This window comes from Coregonus lavaretus, assembly GCF_964263955.1.
Source record: "Coregonus lavaretus genome assembly, contig: HAP1_SCAFFOLD_1487, whole genome shotgun sequence".
Taxonomy (NCBI): domain Eukaryota; kingdom Metazoa; phylum Chordata; class Actinopteri; order Salmoniformes; family Salmonidae; genus Coregonus; species Coregonus lavaretus.
In genome coordinates, this window is record NW_028165787.1 from 97,501 (window position 1) to 117,201 (window position 19,701).

At 45.9% G+C, this 19,701-nt stretch overlaps 1 protein-coding gene across 1 annotated transcript; it reads left to right on the forward strand.

The window, feature by feature from the left end:
- Nucleotides 1-11,854: 11,854 nt before the first annotated feature.
- LOC311115489 (uncharacterized protein) lies at nt 11,855-19,434 on the forward strand (the record flags this gene model as incomplete). Its single annotated transcript, XM_084190656.1, has 8 exons — nt 11,855-11,916; nt 12,055-12,125; nt 12,253-12,453; nt 17,485-17,572; nt 18,012-18,154; nt 18,448-18,660; nt 19,048-19,126; nt 19,316-19,434. Coding segments are annotated over 8 exons (976 nt in total), but the record flags the coding sequence as incomplete, so codon positions are not given.
- Nucleotides 19,435-19,701: the final 267 nt, after the last annotated feature.

Consider the following 19,701-nt stretch of genomic DNA (forward strand, 5'->3'; position numbering starts at 1 on the left):
CATGTCTTATGATTGGCTTGGGCAAATGAATGCGTTTTCTAACAAGTTGAATAGATTTAGTTGATTTCCTACTAAGTTCAATAAATGTTTGAATATTGTTGAATTTGGGTTTAATGTCTGGATTCCGTGATTCGGTCCGCAACGCCTATTTTATAGGGCCCTAGTCCATGAACTTGTCATAAGTCAACATAGGATATGCCCTCTTCCCCCCATTTTACATTTTACATTTTAGTCATTTAGCAGACGCTCTTATCCAGAGCGACTTACAGGAGCAATTAGGGTTAGGTGCCTTGCTCAAGGGCACATTTACGTCATTTAGCAGACGCTCTTATCCAGAGCGACGCACCAATTGGTGCGTTCACCCTATAGCCAGTAGGATAACCACTTTACAATTTGGGGGGGGGGTAGAAGGATTACTTTATCCTATCCCAGGTATTCCTTAAAGAGGTGGGGTTTCAAATGCCTCCGGAAGGTGGTGAGTGACTCCGCTGTCCTGGCATCGTGAGGGAGCTTGTTCCACCATTGGGGTGCCAGAGCAGCGAACAGTTTTGACTGGGCTGAGCGGGAACTATGCTTCCGCAGAGGAAGGGGAGCCAGCAGGCCAGAGGTGGATGAACGCAATGCCCTCGTTTGGGTGTAGGGACTGATCAGAGCCCGAAGGTACAGAGGTGCCGTTCCCCTCACTGCTCCATAGGCAAGCACCATGGTCTTGTAGCGGATGCGAGCTTCAACTGGAAGCCAGTGGAGTGTGCGGAGGAGGGGGGTGACGTGAGAGAACTTGGGAAGGTTGAACACCAGACGGGCTGCGGCATTCTGGATGAGTTGTAGGGGTTTAATGGCACAGGCAGGGAGGCCAGCCAACAGCGAGTTGCAGTAGTCCAGACGGGAGATGACAAGTGCCTGGATTAGGACCTGTGCCGCTTCCTGTGTAAGGCAGGGTCGTACTCTCCGAATGTTGTAGAGCATGAACCTGCAGGAGCGGGTCACCGCCTTGATGTTGGCGGAGAACGACAGGGTGTTGTCCAGGGTCACGCCTAGGCTCTTCGCACTCTGGGAGGAGGACACAGCGGAGTTGTCAACCGTGATGGCGAGATCATGGAACGGGCAGTCCTTCCCCGGGAGGAAGAGCAGCTCCGTCTTGCCAGGGTTCAGCTTGAGGTGGTGATCCGTCATCCATACTGATATGTCTGCCAGACATGCAGAGATGCGATTCGCCACCTGGTTATCAGAAGGGGGAAAGGAGAAGATTAGTTGTGTATCGTCAGCGTAGCAATGATAGGAGAGGCCATGTGAGGATATGACAGAGCCAAGTGACTTGGTGTATAGGGAGAAAAGGAGAGGGCCTAGAACTGAGCCCTGGGGGACACCAGTGGTGAGAGCACGTGGTGCGGAGACAGCTTCTCGCCACGCCACTTGGTAGGAGCGACCGGTCAGGTAGGACGCAATCCAGGAGTGAGCCGCGCCGGAGATGCCCAGCTCGGAGAGGGTGGAGAGGAGGATCTGATGGTTCACAGTATCAAAGGCAGCAGACAGGTCTAGAAGGACAAGAGCAGAGGAGAGAGAGTTAGCTTTAGCAGTGCGGAGAGCCTCCGTGACACAGAGAAGAGCAGTCTCAGTTGAATGACCAGTCCTGAAACCTGACTGGTTTGGATCAAGAAGGTCATTCTGAGAGATAGCAAGAGAGTTGGCTAAAGACGGCACGCTCAATAGTTTTGGAAAGAAAAGAAAGAAGGGATACTGGTCTGTAGTTGTTGACATCAGTGGGATCGAGTGTTGGTTTCTTGAGAAGGGGAGCAACTCTCGCTCTCTTGAAGACGGAAGGGACATGGCCAGCGGTCAAGGATGAGTTGATCAGCAAGGTGAGGTAGGGGAGAAGGTCACCGGAGATGGTCTGGAGAAGAGAGGAGGGGATGGGGTCAAGCGGGCAGGTTGTTGGGCGGCCTGCAGTCACAAGTCGCAGGATTTTATCTGGAGAGAGAGGGGAGAAAGAAGTCAAAGCATAGGGTAGGGCAGTGTGAGTAGGACCAGCAGTGTCATTAGACTTAACAAACGAGGATCGAATGTCGTCAACCTTCTTTTCAAAGTGGTTGACGAAGTCATCCACAGAGAGAGAGGAGGGGGGGGGCGGGGGGGGAGGATTCAGGAGGGAGGAAAATGTGGCAAAGAGCTTCCTAGGGTTAGAGGCAGATGCTTGGAATTTAGAGTGGTAGAAAGTGGCCTTAGCAGCAGAAACAGATGAAGAAAATGTAGAGAGGAGGGAGTGAAAAGATGCCAGGTCGGCAGGGAGTTTAGTTTTCTTCCATTTCCGCTCCGCTGCCCGGAGCTCTGTTCTGTGAGCTCGCAATGAGTCATCAAGCCACGGAGCTGGAGGGGAGGACCGAGCCGGCCGGGAGGATAGGGGACACAGAGAGTCAAAGGATGCAGAAAGGGAGGAGAGGAGGGTTGAGGAGGCAGAATCAGGAGATTGGAGGGAGAAGGATTGAGCAGAGGGAAGAGATGATAGGATGGAAGAGGAGAGAGTAGTGGGAGAGAGAGAGCGAAGGTTGCGGCGGCGCATTACCATCTGTGTAGGGGCAGAGTGAGTAGTGTGGGAGGAGAGCGAGAGAGAAAAGGAAACAAAGTAGTGGTCGGAGACATGGAGGGGAGTTGCAGTGAGATTAGTAGAAGAGCAGCATCTAGTAAAGATGAGGTCAAGCGTATTGCCTGCCTTGTGAGTAGGGGGGGACGGTGAGAGGGTGAGGTCAAAAGAGGAGAGAAGTGGAAAGAAGGAGGCAGAGAGAAATGAGTCAAATGTGGACATAGGGAGGTTGAAATCCCCCAAAACTGTGAGGGGTGAGCCATCCTCAGGAAAGGAACTTATCAAGGCGTCAAGCTCATTGATGAACTCTCCAGTGGACCTTAGTGGATTGAAGCTGAGCTGGTCCTGGAGTGGTGATGTGGTTCAACTGGGTCTGTCTCTCCCCAGCTGCAGGTTTGGGTGTGACCACGATGGTGAACACACCCATGGTGTCTGGTCCGGATCGTACTGCTGCTAAGGTGTACACACCTGCGTCTGTAAGTTTAATGTCTTGGATGGTTAGTAGGATTTCATCACCTTTACATGCACCCCCTTTTGACCCCTGCACACCCCTTATCATTGAAAACCTAGCTGCTTTAGAAGCATCTCCTATTACATATGGATAGCCTCTACGCCATTCCCAGAAGGTGCCAACATTTGTAATCATAAAATCCCAATATGGACACCACTTTCCCCCACACAGATAAGTACTTCTCTTTAACACATGGGGATACATTTTGTTACAGTTTTCCTTCTGGTTCCAATTGCAACCAGTGTCCCCAATTCCACTAGCCCTATTCCTCCATGACCAGATCTTACATGGTTCTAGGGACATCACTTGAGATTCCCCTTCCTGTAAGGTAATGACTATATTATGATACTGACTGGATGTCACTGTTCCCCATAGGGCCAGCCCCGCTAGTAACCATACCATCCTCCCCGTCTGCAGCCAAGTCCTGTTGTACTTGATCTAGAGTTCTTCCTGGAACTATATCTTTGGCACAATGTGGTCTGTGGTACCACACGTCCTTCTTACTCGTGTTTACCCTCAGCGAGTGACTTGATACCTCTTTCACCTGAAAAGGCCCTTCCCACCTTGGCTCCGTCCACTTCCTGGAATGCACCTTCACTCTCACCCAATCTCCCACCAGGATGTCTCTGTTCTCGTCCGTGGTTTCAACAGCAGGAGTGCGCACTTCCACCACCTGTTTAGACAATCTTTCAACAAGAGAAATTAGTGCCTGCATGTAGTCTGTATATCTGATTTTTGCAATATCTAGCCTAGCCTCTTCTCATCCATTGTGGTCCATCAATGTGTGCAATCCCATGTGCATGGGCAGAGTCTGTGTAGATGTCCACATTCTTTCCTTCACTTAGTTGTAGAGCTCTCCTCAACGGCCTAAGTTCAGCTAACTGTGCTGAAGCTTCATTGGGACCAAGTTTCTCTGCTTCCATTACTTAATGTCCTCCTTCTGTGTCTTGTTTCACCACTGCATAGGCAGCAGTGTTTCCTTCCTTTGGGTCCTTTGACCTGTAGCAGCATCCATCAGTGAACAGGGTGATTTTGTTCCCCTCCAAGGGTGAGTTTTGCAGGTCCATTCGGACTTTAATCTGTTTGGCTGCTCTATCCTCACAGACATGTGGTTCTCCAAAACCCATACCATCGGTCATATTGGTTGCTGTTGTCACATATGTAATGTGCTTTGCAGTGATGGCCTTTGTTATGCTGGATTTTCTTTTACTGGACATTGTGAAAAGTTTGGAGCCTATAAAAGCGGTCACCCCATGATCTGTATTGATTTCAAGTGGATGTCTCATCACAATGTGGGCTGTTTTACCTATAGCTTTTGCAATGGCAGCCATGTGTCTGGCACAGTCAGTCTGTCCTGTTTCAATGTTGTCCAGTTTCGCGCTATAGTAGTGTAACACTCTTCTTTCCCCCTTTTGTTTCTGATACAGGATGGAATGTACATAACCATCCTGCTCCGAAACATCCAAACAGAATGGCGTGGTGTAATCGGGTAAGGACAGTGCTTCAGCCTGTGCCAGCATCTGTTTGAGTTGGATTAAAGCTGCCTCTGCTTCCGGAGTCCACTTAAGGACTGCTGTGAGGTTTCTGTTTCCTGCTTCTCTCAAGATTGCCCGCAGTGGTTCCACTTTAAGACAGTATTCTGGCACATGCGTTCTGCTATATCCAGTAAGGCCAAGAAATGACAAAAGGTGTTGTACAGTAGTAGGTTTGGGATGTTCCAAGATGGAGGTCCTCTGAGCCACAGACACAGCTTGTCCCTTCCCTGACAGCACTCTTCCCAGGAACTGGACACTTCTCCGACAGCACTGCACTTTCTCTTTCTTTACCTTGTATCCCTTTTTGGCCACCAACAGGAGAAGGGACTTGGTGGCCTGCAAACAAGACTCAGCAGTGGGTGCTGCCAACAGAAGATCATCAACGTATTGGAGTAGTGTCACCCCCTCAGGTAATGTTAGTTCTTCCAAGTGGCTCTTCAGGATAGCGTTGAAGATTCCCGGGGAATCACGGTAGCCTTGTGGAAGTCGGGAATACGTAAATTGCTGCCCTCTATAGGTAAATGCAAAAAGTGGTTGGGACTCTGGATGTAATGGGATGCAGAAAAATGCATTGGCGAGATCCACTACTGTAAACCAATCTTGGGTGGGTGAAATGTTCTGTAAGGCCAGATATGGGTCTGGTACAGGTCGAACATCTGGTACAGTTACTTCGTTGATTGGTCTGAAGTCCTGCACCATCCTCCATTTCCCAGTGTCACCTTTCTTTACTGGAAGGATGGGTGTATTCCACACAGAACAGGTTGGATATATAACCTGTCCTTTTTGGAGTCCTGATATCGTAGGCTCAATACCCCTCGTCTTCTCTTCACTGAGAGGGTATTGAGATTTGTGAACTGGGATAGTGAGTTCACTTCCTTCTCGAATGGAGACAACCACTGGTTCTACATCAACCAGCCCCACATCTTCAGCACTTGTTGTCCACAGTTCCTCTGGTAGTTGATTGAAAATGTTAGGAGTATCCGGATGATCAGTCATCTCCCTGCCATGGTAACGTGATCTCCTCACAACCTCTGGTTTTGACACATCATCCACATTGAGTTTAATTCTCCATACTTGATTTCCCTCAAGGAATGCGCTTTCCACTTTGTAACAAGAGGTTTTGTTCCACCGTAGGCAACTTGCTGCCTTTACCGCTGGTCCCAGAGATCTTGCCTCATATCCAAATCCCACGAGAAGGGTAACATGCGGCATAGAATCATTAGGAAGAGCAAACCATTTGTCTGTGAGTACCACGTCTCCATCCATGACCATGCAGCTGGTAGCCACTCCTTCTTTGAGTATGTACATATAATTGCTGGTCACAATCGGGCGCCTATCGTCCATTTCCTCCTCCCAGGCTTCATCCAAGTCCCTGGTATAGTTCATTGTCATGTGCGGAGGGTCCTCAGGTGGATAGTATGCATTTAAGGTCTGTATCCAGGCCTTCCATAGTTGGAACTCTCTGCATACTCGGGGAGCATCAGGGTCAGTATCCATGAGCTTCAGCCAGTAAACATATGCTTCCTCCTCATCTTCCTCGTTTAGGTGTGTTCCCACATATAGCATGTGAGGGGGGTCGGAGAGTTTTTTCATGATTACTGGCATGAGATCATCTATGGGCGTGATGGATGCATGTAAACCCTCCTGGTTACAATAGATACTACATCCCAGTTTGGAAAGCTGGTCCCTCCCCATGAGCCCCATTGAGCATTCCGGGTTGTATAGAAACTGATGGGTAACCTGTTGGTCATCCCATACAACCTCCAATGGAACTGTGTATGGCTTTCTCATTATAGCCCCAGAAACCCCAGAGAAAGCTTGTGTTTTGGTAGTGAGTTGATATGTTGCTTGTACAGAAGACCATGTACATCCTGTATCAATCAGCATATTATGTTGTCTTCCTCCAATCGAACATGTCACTATCGGCTCTGAACCTGGTGGGAAAGTGTAAATGTTGGTGGTGGGATCCTTATGGGTTTCTGGGCAGCTTCATTGGTAATTGTGTTCATCACCCAGCCATGACATGCTGGGCAGGAAGGCAGCGTTAGGCACTGCTGGGTCTTGTTTTCGGTTCTGCTGTTGTGGTGGTTGGTGCTGCTGGACTGGCATTCCTCCTCCTTGCCAGTTTCCCCATCCTTGTTGGTATCTCGGTGCTTGTCTTCTGGACTGTCCCATGTAACCCCTCCCTCTTTGTTGTCCCTGTCTTGGGAGATAACAGTGTCTTGCCAGGTGGCCATGCATCCCACAGTTAAAACACCCTTGGTCAGCGTATCTAGGGGTGTATCCCTGTTGTCGTGGTGGTATATAGGATTGCTGGTATGCGGGTGCACCATATCCAGGAGGACCAGAAGGTGCCATCATTTCCGTCATTGCCTGTATTACAGCAGTAACTGCAGCAGTAGTATCATTTCCGGGTGCAGGAGTGGTAGGATTAGATGTTGGGGTACTGGTTACCACCATTTGTTTTCCCGGCTTGTCCTCTGTCAGTTGCTTCTTCAGAACCTTTTTCTGAAGTTGTTTGAGTTCATCCTCTTCCTTTCGCTTACCCTCTCTCCATCGTTCCACATGGTGTTGTGCTATCTCGGTAAATTCCGGAATTGATTTTGCGGTGATTGCCACAACTTTTTCACATTCAGCTCGAGCCTGATCCGGGAGTCCCCCCAAGCAGTTTGTCAGGAAGAGGTGCTTCATGGTGTCTTTTCCTGGTTCTTCATTCCATGCTTGCCTCCAGAGGCACTTAGCCCTCTTCATGTATGCTGGTATGGTTTCATCGTCATTCAATATCAGAGTTCTCATCAGTTCGGGTCTGGCCTGGGTAGGATACTTCCTCCTTATGACATTCCATACGTCACTGCGGTGGGGGTCAAATCTTGTAGCCGACCACACTTGCCCTCTCAGTCCCCCAGAGGTCATTATCTCTCTGCATTCCTGGTCTCCCATACACCTGTTCATTACAGTAACCATATCACCTATGGTGAGTTCATCCGCTGCTGTGAGACTCTCAAAAGACTTCACCCATCTGTGTCCAGATTCATCAGGTTGGGGGAGACTGTCCACCAGTGTCTGTATGTCTCTGTGAGACCATGGCTTGTAAACTGAGACCCCCCCTGGGGTCTCCCTCAACGGGTACTGCCCCCCTTTGTGTCCTTCTCTGGACTGGGCCCTGGCTCGGGTATGGTATGCAGGTCCATCATTGTTGTCCCATATGTCTCCATCAAAAGCTCCACATATTAGTTTTTGTTGTTTCCCTCTTTCCTCCTCACTCTCTTCCCCATCTCTGAGGTCAATACAGTGTCCCCTTACTGGTGAGCGTTCACTTTCACTTCCGTTCTTGTTCGCTTTGAGCTCCATTTTTTACTTTTGCAATTGTGCTTCCTGGTGTCGTACTTCCTCTTTTATCATCTTCAACTCTTCCAGTCGTTCTTCATCTCTCTGTCTCTCAAGTCTCTCCCTCCTTTCCCCTTCTTCAGCATCCTTGTTTCGTTGCCACTCCCCCTGGGCTAGACCACCTCTTACGTTTCCTCCAGTTAGGCTCATTCTCTCTTCCTTCTCACTCTCACCGTCACCGTAAATACTCCCTCCTCCTTCTGTTCCGCATCTGTTCCCCGTCTCTCCCTCAATTCTACTCAGTTCAAACACTCCTTTTTCTAGCGCTCTTGCAGCTTTTAGAAGTACATCCACTTCTCCCCTTCTGTCAGTCATATCGCTCTTTCTGACCCACACTCCTTCTTCCCCCTCATCTGTCCTTTGTTGATAGTGGACTTTTCCCGCTATATCCAGAACCGGAGCCATTGTTTTTGGGTGGTCTTCATATGGTGGTGGCGCTGTTGGTAAGGGTGGGTATAAACGGGTCCTTTCCTTTTGTCCTGTTTTCTCCGCACACAGTTTCTTCAATTTTCCAAGCATTGCTAGGCCAATCCTCTCCTTTAGCTTTGCTTTCTCCATTGCGTCTTTAATTTTGCCACTGCGGGGCTCTCCTTCACTTTTCCATTCGCCTTCTGCTTTCTGGGTTTTCCGTTTCAACGTCTCCAGTATTCTCCCTGGTTCGCCTTCTACAGGCACTCCATCGGGGGACAGTATACAACCATCGTCTATCCATTCTCTATAAAGTTTTTCTCCTCGCCTGCTCCATTCTTTTCCATCTTTTCCTCCGTTTGTTTCAAGTGTGGATTTTAGAGCCTTCAATATTCTTTCCGCTTCTCCGCTGGTAGTCATGTTTTTTTCGTTTTAATTTGTAATATTCGTCCGCTATTTAGTTATTTAAAGTACATCTATCTATTATTCCCACCTAATTAGTTAAACTCGGCGCCAGGTTATTTCAACCTTAATTGTTTGAAAGCAGTATTCTTACAGTGCCACACATCAAATGGTAAATTGAAGGAATAAACCCAATTGTTTCAATTATTTAACCAATGTGGCGATACATCAAATTAAACGCCACACATCAATTGGTAAATTGAACGAATAAACCCAAGTTTTTCAATAATTTAACCAATGTGGTGATACATCAAATTAAACGCCACACATCAATTGGTAAATTGAACGAATAAACCCAAGTTTTTCAATTATTTAACCAATGGTTGATACATCAAATTAAACGCCACACCAAATCACTTCAATTTACTTATTTAAAAGCAGTATTACGCTATGTCAAACATCAAATGTTATATTTCAAATATATCAGTTCAAACGTTTTAGTTCAGTCACACTCATTCATCACTTTTCATTTCATGTTTTCGATTGTTACTGACGGGTTATATGGTTTGAGTAAACACAAATCCAACATTTATTCCCAAATTATACCGTTTGGACAGCCACAAACGTCTTTTGATTCCCAATTTGTTTTCTATCAAGGTATACAGGTTTATCATTCACACTTTCATGCATACGACAACACTCGCACTGTCTAACTTTTATAGTACCTCCTATGGGTGTCTTTTGTTAACGTTTGCACACTTTAAACTTTATTTCCTAATTGTAATTCTCATCATTTACTGTTTTAAAATATTCTTTGTATTCACAGTCAAAAATGGTACACAGTTAAACGTAGTATACAGTTATCACACAGCAAAAATAGTACACAGTTATCGCACTCACTCACAATACACAGTCATAATCCTATCATACAGTCAAATATGTCACACAGTCATAAATGACACACTTATATTCCACACACAATCTATTTGGGCACACAGCCGCGTCTATTTTATTCAAAACACTGTGCTGAACCTAGCCGCAACCCTTAGTTACGGACCTTGCCAGTCACCAGTATTATCAAAAATTTCCCGAACCTAGCCGTATCTCAGTTACGGACCTTGCCGGTATAATTCTTCGAACCTTAGTCGTACTGTCGTAGTTACGAACCTTGCCGATAGCAATTATTTAAACCAATTATTCCCTATATCTTCCGAACCTTAGCCGTATTGTCGCAATTACGGACCTTGCCGGTAGATGTCAGTATTGTCTCCTGAACCTAGCCGTATCTCACGGACCTTGCCGGTAGAACCAATACTCTCTGGTACCATGGTTTAAACATCACATTTACTAAAGGCTTGCATGTCACAATATTGTGCTTATCTACTCATAATAGTTTCATAATTGAGTTCACTTACATCAGACAGGTGTTTCACAAAATTAATTTGGATAAAGCCAATGTGCAGATCTTTAGTTATTTAACAATAGGTATCTGCTTACCTTTTTAGAAGCCCGGGCAGTTTGTGAAACACACGGTTCGATGAAAGAGGTGACCAAATGGGCCGGACAGTATCCAGCGAAGTCCCTTCTACCAGATCACGTCGGGGTCACCAATTGTCAAAGTCGCGTCAATTCAAATCTGGTATTAGGAACAAAAGAGGTCAACACGACTTCTAAGATATACTAGTTATTTTAATTAATGCAAAAAACTTCAATGGTAAATATGATGTTTCGTATATACGGACTCTTTGAAATACCTCGCAGGGCACTTCAGAGAACTAAAACATTGTTTCAGATCCAATACTCAAATACTCTGACAGAGAAAGTTTCCCACTTCTCTGCTGGCCAATTAGAGTAAAGGAATGAGTGTGGTTTTAACTTTACTCAGCCAATCCGTTGGTTCAGGTGTTGGTCCCATCTCCTCGGCGCCATTTGTTGCACACTTCAGCCAGGCACAAGTTTATCATAACAACCTGTCATAGTGAGAAGAGCCAGCTCCCTTAGACCTCATTCCTACGTCCAAGGAAGGTTCACAGATCACAAAGAACCAGCATAGTCTAGCATTTGGAGAAACAATCCTTATCTCATTTTACCCCCTAAAACAGCTCTTCACATCAATCACAGCCTGCCAGGTGTCACAACCTACATTAGCCCAGTCAAGAATGCATTCTTTCTAAGTTAGTCATCCCATCAATTTAGGAGAATAATAAATCCCCAATAAACGCCAGGGTTGTAGGTTCGATTCCCACGGGGGGTATGAAAAAAAAAAAAGTAACGTATGCACTAACTGTAAGTCGCTCTGGATAAGAGCGTCTGCTAAATGACTTAAACATGTTAAATGTAGAGGGCCCCGTAAACAGTTCCACAAACGTCAGCATGAGTGCTCTGACTGTGGAAGCACTAATCACTGGACCAAAGCTCACTGTCAGATGCACCAGCTGTGCGTCAAGTGCTTTTCTCCGGGCCACATGAGCTTTGACTGTAGTGAGGCTGGGCAGCGACAGAACCCTGGATGTGGACAGACTGGCAGGTCTCAGGAAAACTAGAAAGCCTCCGTTCTGAGGAGGGCAATGTGGGGCATTCTTATTTTTCCTCCACTGATGATGATATCCAATCTGTTTATTCTTACTTTTGTGAGTCAGTACCCAAGAACAACACAGTCATTTTTCAGAACACAATGAGAATTACTCAGAATGACAGTTTGTTTTACACCACTGTGCTAGTACAGGATAAAGTTGAGCTGAAGGGGATGTTAGATAGTGGGTCCATGGCTACTACTCTGCGCGCAGATATTGTACCTCGGTTGAGGGAGGCAGGAGTGGTAGAGGGGAACTTTCTAGCTCCTTCAGACATCATCCTGGTGGGTTGTGGTGGGAACAAACTAGCCCAGTGGGCATGTGACTTAAAAATTCAACTTTATGGCTTCTGTTATGTAGTCCCAGTGCTTATTGTTGATGGGCAGGTTGATTAACTCATTGTGGGAACTAATGTGTTGAAGTCTCTGATTAGACAGTGATTTTCTATGTGCTCACGCAGGTGCCCGAGAGCTGTGGCCGCACCAAGGGCTAAGCTATTGTGTGTTGTCTCTTCGTGTACAGGTATGTCATTTATTTTGTCAGAATTATGTTGTATATCATTTTACTTGTATTGTATAGTGTGTTGTTAGGCACTGAATGTGTCCCCTGTCGGTCTGTCCCCCTGTCGGTCTGTCACCTGTTTTTCTGTCTGTGTCCCAGGAGCCAGAGTAAATGCCAAAGACAACAAGTGGCTCACTCCTCTGCACCGGGCCGTGGCTTCCTGCAGTGAGGTACGTGTACTGATACTGTCAGCCCTCACACACACTCCTGTGCATATGTGTTTGACTGTTAAGTGTGTTGTGATTTTTAAATGCACTTTAAACAAAGTTGAACATGATTTGAACTGTGTTCCTGTAGGAGGCTGTCCAGGTGTTATTGAAACACTCTACTGACGTGAACGCCAGGGACAAGAACTGGCAAACGCCGCTCCACATCGCTGCGGCCAATAAGGCAGTCCGCTGTGCCGAGGCCCTGGTCCCTCTCCTCAGCAACGTGAACGTGTCAGACCGGGCCGGGCGCACGGCGCTGCACCATGCAGCCTTCAGTGGACACCAGGAGGTTAGCAATTAGCATGGACATGATTACACACTGTAGTCTACACTTTATACCTGTCCTATCCCCACGTTGAGCTTACTGTGCATCCGATTACTTATATTGGTTGAATGTAGGGCTGTGACGGTAATTGGATAACCGTGACATTGACGGTTTTGGATGAAGAACGCCATGAAAATAAAATAACCGTCAAAACCAAGTATGATTTTCTCTCCATAAAATGTTTTATCACCTTTTATTTTAATGTAGATATACTTTATCCATAGCGGGAGTGTTAACTCTTGATTATATGGTATTGTTTTGCTGACTTAGTTGGAGGAGATATAGACAGTTTAATAGATGGACTATCTTTTGATGCACCGCAATCACCAAATCTGCTCTATGTGCGAATAGGAGAGAATCTTTGAAGGTCAATTCAGGTTAATTGAAGAGGGGGGGTAAGGTGAAAAGTGGGGACCGGGGGTAACTATAGTACCTCTAGATCTATAGCCTACAGGCTGGGGGTGGGTGGGTAGCCTCTGACCTCTGACCTTCACCTCTGACCTTTTTCATTGTTACAGTAGATCAGAGGAGTGAGGTGAAAAAGATGGCTCTCATTGCAAAAAAAAACCCATAACAACCTGTTTGGGCACATTTCAGTTTCACACCTAACGACGATGGAGAACCAGATGACTTGGCCAGCCTGTTTGCAGAATATGCGCCAAACCCATAGGCTACCTACTAAGAATTCCAGCACCACAAACGGGACACCGATAAGTGGCGAGCACTGCCAGACACTGGAACTCGTTATTTAGTCATAGGAATGGTGCCTTTACGAACGGTGGAGAAACCCGCCTTCAAATAAATGCTCTGGAAATTTGACAGACTATACGAGTTACCGGGGAGAAAGTATTTGTCTCAAACAGCGGTCCCTACCTTGTTCAACAAGGTGAAGGGGGAGGTTCAGACAGAGCTAAAGGACGTAGATTTGTTTATTTTTGCACTGAATACGGACATGTGGTCAAGTGTAAATATGACTCCTTACATGAACCTAACAGTGCACTATCTGACGAAAGACTGGACACTGAAATCCAACTGTTTGGAAACAACCTACATTCCGGAATACCACACAGCCGACAAACTCTCCGAAGCCCTGCGTTCGGAATTCCTTGACTGGGCCCTTGATGAAAATCTAATGTCCTGTATCGCCACAGACAACAGGGCCAACATTGTGGCTGAAGTGAGGCAACTGAACTGGCCTTGGCTAAATTGCTTTGGCCACAATCTCCATCTCGCTGTCACCATCAATGTGAAGCTAGAGCACAGGCCGTGTTCTAGGCCTATGTAGAACTCTGGTGGGCACTTTTTAGCAGAGCTGGCGATTTAACAGGGGGACCTAGTAAGGCCCAGACCGAGCTGAACCTCCCAATTCACAACCTCATTCTTGTGAGAAATTAAGTTTTAATAACTAAGCTGTAATAACCATTTATAGGCTATTCAATATTAAAAGAATAAGCTATGCAAAATGATTGTTCATGAATAATTGTAATTCAGATGCCCGAGCAAATAAACAAACAAAATAGGCTAGTTTCCTTGAATCACTTAATGTTGCATTACCATAGGCCCATTGTTTTATTTAGCCAATCATACTCTAATTAAACCACTGATTATAATGAGTTAATAATGAGAATATAGAACATATTCTGGGAATCCTACATGTTACGTGTGTATACTATACCAGAAAGCATGATCATTAGCTTCTTCTGGATTGTTTTAAATCGCGTAGCCTGTCGGAAGGCAGCGGGTGCGGCGAATAGGCTTCCAAATAGATGACTGTTGAGTTGTGAATGTCAGTGAAAGAGAGGCTCAACCAGGCATATCGCAATTTTTCAAAATACAATGGAGGGAAAACAGTTTGGAAAGCAATTGGCTTATTGCTTCAAAGAGAAGAAGATGAAAATACTAATGTCTTTTTAATGATCAAAATCCTCAACTTAATTGAGGGAACAGTATCATTGGCATCGGCTATATCCCTGGTGAGTGTGCATATTCACTGTCTTTATCACTGGGTCAGTGCCACTTGAAAGTCGTGTTGAAAAATATTCTGCTAATCTCTCTAGTCATATAAAGTGTAGTAGAATTGCGTGATTTTAAAATAATAAAAGGCCACATTTTTCCAGTGAAAAGAAACCTACTCCACCACCCGCTGCATTGAACAGCCTGTGATTGAGTTATATTATTAGCCTAAATTATGACTATCCAATTTACTAATCACATTAGGAATAGTCAGCTATTTTACATAAGTTCCGAGCTGGTCATGGGTGCACTTCAGCCACGCTCAAGGTCCTAAACGATATTATAACCGCGATTGATAATAGACAGTACTGTGCAGCCGTCTTCATCGACCTGGCCAAGGCTTTCGACTCTGTCAACCACCGCATTCTTATTGGCAGACTAAATAGCCTTGGTTTCTCAAATGACTGCCTCGCCTGGTTCACCAACTACTTCTCAGATAGAGTTCAGTGTGTCAAATCGGAGGGCCTGTTGTCTGGACCTATGGCAGTCTCTATGGGGGTGCCACAGGGTTCAATTCTTGGGCCGACACTTTTCTCCTTGTATATCAATGATGTCGCTCTTGCTGCTGGTGACTCTCAGATCCACCTCTACGCAGACGACACCATTTTGTATACATCTGGCCCTTCATTGGACACTGTGTTAACAAACCTCCAAACGAGCTTCAATGCCATACAACACTCCTTCAGTAGCCTCCAACTGCTCTTAAACACTAGTAAAACTAAATGTATGCTTTTCAATCGAACGCTGCTGGCAGCCGCCCACCCGACTAGAATCACCACTCTCGACGGGTCTGACCTAGAGTATGTGGACAACTACAAATACCTAGGTGTCTGGTTAGACTGTAAACTCTCCTTCCAGACTCACATAAAGAATCTCCAATCCAAAGTTAAATCTAGAATCGGCTTCCTATTTCGCAACAAAGCCTCCTTCACTCATGCTGCCAAACATGCCCTCGTAAAACGGACTATCCTACCGATCCTTGACTTCGGCGATGTCATTTACAAAATAGCCTCCAACACTCTACTCAGCAAACTGGATGTAGTCTATCACAGTGCCATCCGTTTTGTCTCCAAAGCCCCATACACTACCCACCACTGTGACCTGTACGCTCTTGTTGGCTGGTCCTCACTACATGTTTGTCGTCAAACCCACTGGCTCCAGGCCATCTATAAATCACTGCTAGGCAGATCCCTGCCTTATCTTAGCTCATTGGTCACCATAGCAGCACCCACCCGTAGTCTGCGCTCCAGCAGGTATATCTCACTGGTCATTCCCAAAGCCAACACCTCCTTTGGCCGCCATTCCTTCCAGTTCTCTGCTGCCAATGACTGGAACGAATTGCAAAAATCTCTGAAGCTGGAGACTCTTATCTCCCTCACTAACTTTAAGCATCAGTTGTCAGAGCACCTTACCGATCACTGCACCTGTACACAGCCCATCTGAAATTAGGCCACCCAACTACCTCATCCCTATATTGTTATTTATTTTGCTCTTTTGCACCCCGGTATCTCTATTTGCACATAATCTCTTGCACATCTAGCATTCCAGTGTTAATACTATTGTAATTATTTTGCACTATAGCCTATTTATTGCCTTACCTCCATAACTTGCTACATTTGCACACACTGTATATATATTTTCTGTTGTATTTTTGACTTTATGTTTTTTTACCCCATATGTAACTCTGTGTTGTTTTTATCGCACTGCTTTGCTTTATCTTGGCCAGGTCGCAGTTGTAAATGAGAACTTGTTCTCAACTGGCTTACCTGGTTAAATAAAGGTGAAAACAAAAAACAAAACAAAAATATGTTTGCAAATGTGATGATGCATGGAATGCTTGATATTTTTCATGGAGAAAATTAGCTTCCCCAAAATTGAGAGCAAGACTGGCCTAAACGCGCTAATGTTTTCCTTTGCTAATGTCCGTCCCGCCCCCCTGTCAGCTGTCAGTTTTGTCGATGACCACGTACATAAGACACGCCAATCACCGACACCTGAAGTTCCATGACCATCACAGCCCTAGTTGTATGCTTGAGTTTGTTCAGAGGAGGCTTTGAATAAAATCCGATCTGAGTGTGAAATGCCTTACTGAGGGTAAATGGAAGCTCCTCTTGTGCCCGGCTCAGCCTTATACGGTTTAAGGTACTTTACCGTATCCATTTCAGTAAGGCCAGATTGTCCAAATTCTACCCAAATATTGATGGTACATGTGACAGGTGTAAAAGCTCCTTGGTGGACTTGACCCACATGTTCTGGTCCTGTCCCCGTCTGGCAGATTATTTGTCCACTATTTAAAACCCTTTCTGAAGCATTTGATATAAAGTTGCAGCCTAGTGCAGAAATTGCTATTTTTGGAGTACCAAACAACAATCCTTCTCTGACCAATAGACAGCTAGATGCCATTGCCTTTGCCTCCCTGTTAGCCCGCAGAAGGATTTTATTGGATTGGAAATCTATCAATCCTCCCTTAGCCTCTCTTTGGCTCGAAGATCTGAAGCTGTTCCTAAAATGAGAAAAAATGAAGTTACCATTCGAGGGTCAACCAACTCATTTTATTCCTCCTGGGACCCGATGATATCCTATTTTGAACAGCTCCAAACACTTCCTCCAAATTTGTACTCTTGGCCCCACCTTGAGATTACTGCTATATAGGCCTATAAAATCACTTAATCACCTGAAATTGTTAGGCTATTACATTTTTGCTTGAAGTAACGTTGTTGTATACTTTTGTTTTGTTTTCTGACATGTAAGTCAATTACTTTCCCTTTCTTTTTAAATGTGTTTGGAGGCATTCTGGGGAGAGGGGGAGGTCAAAGGGGGACTAAAAGGGGAGAAATGTACCATGTCTTTACATGTTATCTTTCATTCATTGTGAATACAAAATATATTTTTTAAAGGGGAGGCTTTGAAGCCAGATTTAGCGGATTTTGCTGTTTAGTTTTCCTCAACCTGTGTTTTGTTTCGCTCTCCTCTCCCTGTTAGATGGTGAGGCTGCTTCTCTCCAGAGGAGCCAACATTAATGCCTTTGACAAGAAGGATCGCCGAGCAATCCACTGGGCTGCTTACATGGGTGATGAGTTTACCACATCATTTACATTCTGACTAATGTCCTTTATACCAATGAATGAATGAATGAATGGACTGTGTGTTAGTCTCACAGCTCAGCTGTATGAGCCACGTCTAGTGTGTTATTATGTCAGAATCATGTACTTAGTAGGTTGATTAGATGTTTTCAGTTGTACTAACATGATGTAGGTGTTGCTTATGGTGCTGTGTACCACTGTAAACTAATCTATCTCTCCCTCTCTCTGCCTATCTCTCTGTGTTTGTATCTCTGTTTCTCTCTTAACCCCCTTACTATCTCCCTCCCCTCTCTCTCTCTCTCTCTCTCTCTCTCTCTCTCTCTCTCTCTCTCTCTCTCTCTCTCTCTCTCTCTCTCTCTCTCTCTCTCTCTCTCTCTCTCTCTCTCTCTCTCTCTATTTATCCCTCCCCCTCTCTCTCTACCATAGGGCACATTGAGGTGGTGAAACTTCTGGCCTCTCATGGATCAGAGGTGTCCTGTAAAGACAAGAAGGCCTACACCCCTCTCCACTCTGCAGCCTCCAGTGGAATGATCAGTGTGGTCAAGTACCTCCTGGACCTTGGAGTGGATGTGAGTCAACACGCATTCAAATGTGTAGTCACTGTTCAATTACAACTCAATGAAAATACAGAGCTCTAGTGGGTTGGCGAATGATTTCCTTTCAAGTAATGAAGAGATGGAGGTTGGAGCCAGTGTTTTGGACCAGGGGGTTTTCAGAACCAAGTAATGAAGAGATGAAGGTTGGAGCCAGTGTTTTGGGCCAGGGGGTTTTCAGAACCAAGTGACCTGATCAGGAATGTATTGTTTTGTTCCCCCCCCCCCCCTCTCTCTCTCCACTCTTTTCCCTCCCTTGCTCCCTCCAGATAAATGAGCCCAATGGTTACGGTAACACCCCCCTCCACGTGGCATGCTACAACGGGCAGGACGTGGTGGTGAATGAGCTGATCGAGTGCGGCGCCAACGTGAACCAGGTGAACGAGAAGGGTTTCGCCCCACTCCACTTCACGGCCGCCTTGCGCCATGGGGCGCTCTGCTTGGAGCTGCTGGTGGGCAACGGGGCCCTCGTCAACATCAAGGTGAGGAGACCGGATGACCAACACTGTGTCTGAACTAAATAACACCCTATTCCCTATGTAGTGCACTACTTTTGACCAGGGGCCCATAGAGCAAGGAGCCGTGGTGGCACTGCCTGTGTCCCAAATGGCACCCTGTTCCCTTTATAAGTACACTACTTTGGTTCAAAAAGTAGTTCACTATGAAGAGAATAGGGTGCCATTTGGGACGCACACACTGACGCAGCACATGGCTTAGTATTTGGCCCTGGTCTACATTCAAATACCAATGGAATAGGCCTAACAATGCAAACTAAATGCAATCAAGCGCTCCTCCAATACGTGTTTGATTTTGCCTGTGGTCAGCAGCACAGACTGCCGTGTGAACCATCTTTGTCTTTCTATCTGCAGAGTAAAGATGGAAAGACCCCCCTCCACATGACGGCCATCCACGGACGCTTCTCCAGATCTCAAGCCATCATCCAGAATGGTGAGTCGCTGTGAATGCTCTCAACTGAATATATATGAACCAGTAGGCTCTTCAGCATTGTCTTTAGTCTTCAAACCATGATTCACTGGCACAGAGCAATGTTACTTGCAATGTGGTTGAACATAATGCTTCATGATGCCTCTTGGGTCAAGTGGTTGACGTGTGTGTGTGTGTGTGTGTGTTCTGTAGGTGCTGAGATCGACTGTGAAGATAAGAATGGAAACACACCCCTGCACATCTCTGCTCGCTACGGCCACGAGTTACTCATCAATACACTCATCACGAACGGAGCTGACACAGCCAAGTGAGAACACACACAGTTTCCAGCAATAATGCAACATGCATCTGCAATTCTGTCATTGACCGAATAGCCGCTTGGAGACTATGCTCAACACATTGTGGTGTGTGGGGGGTTGATAGACAGGGCATTGCAGCATGCTGATGTGTTGATCTGCTGTGGGGTTTAATGAGGACTGTGATGTGGTGCTGTTTCCAATCTTAGCTGAATGAACTGTAAGTCGCTCTGGATAAGAGTGTCTGCTTAAAGTCTAAAATGTAAAAATGTGTTGCAGGCG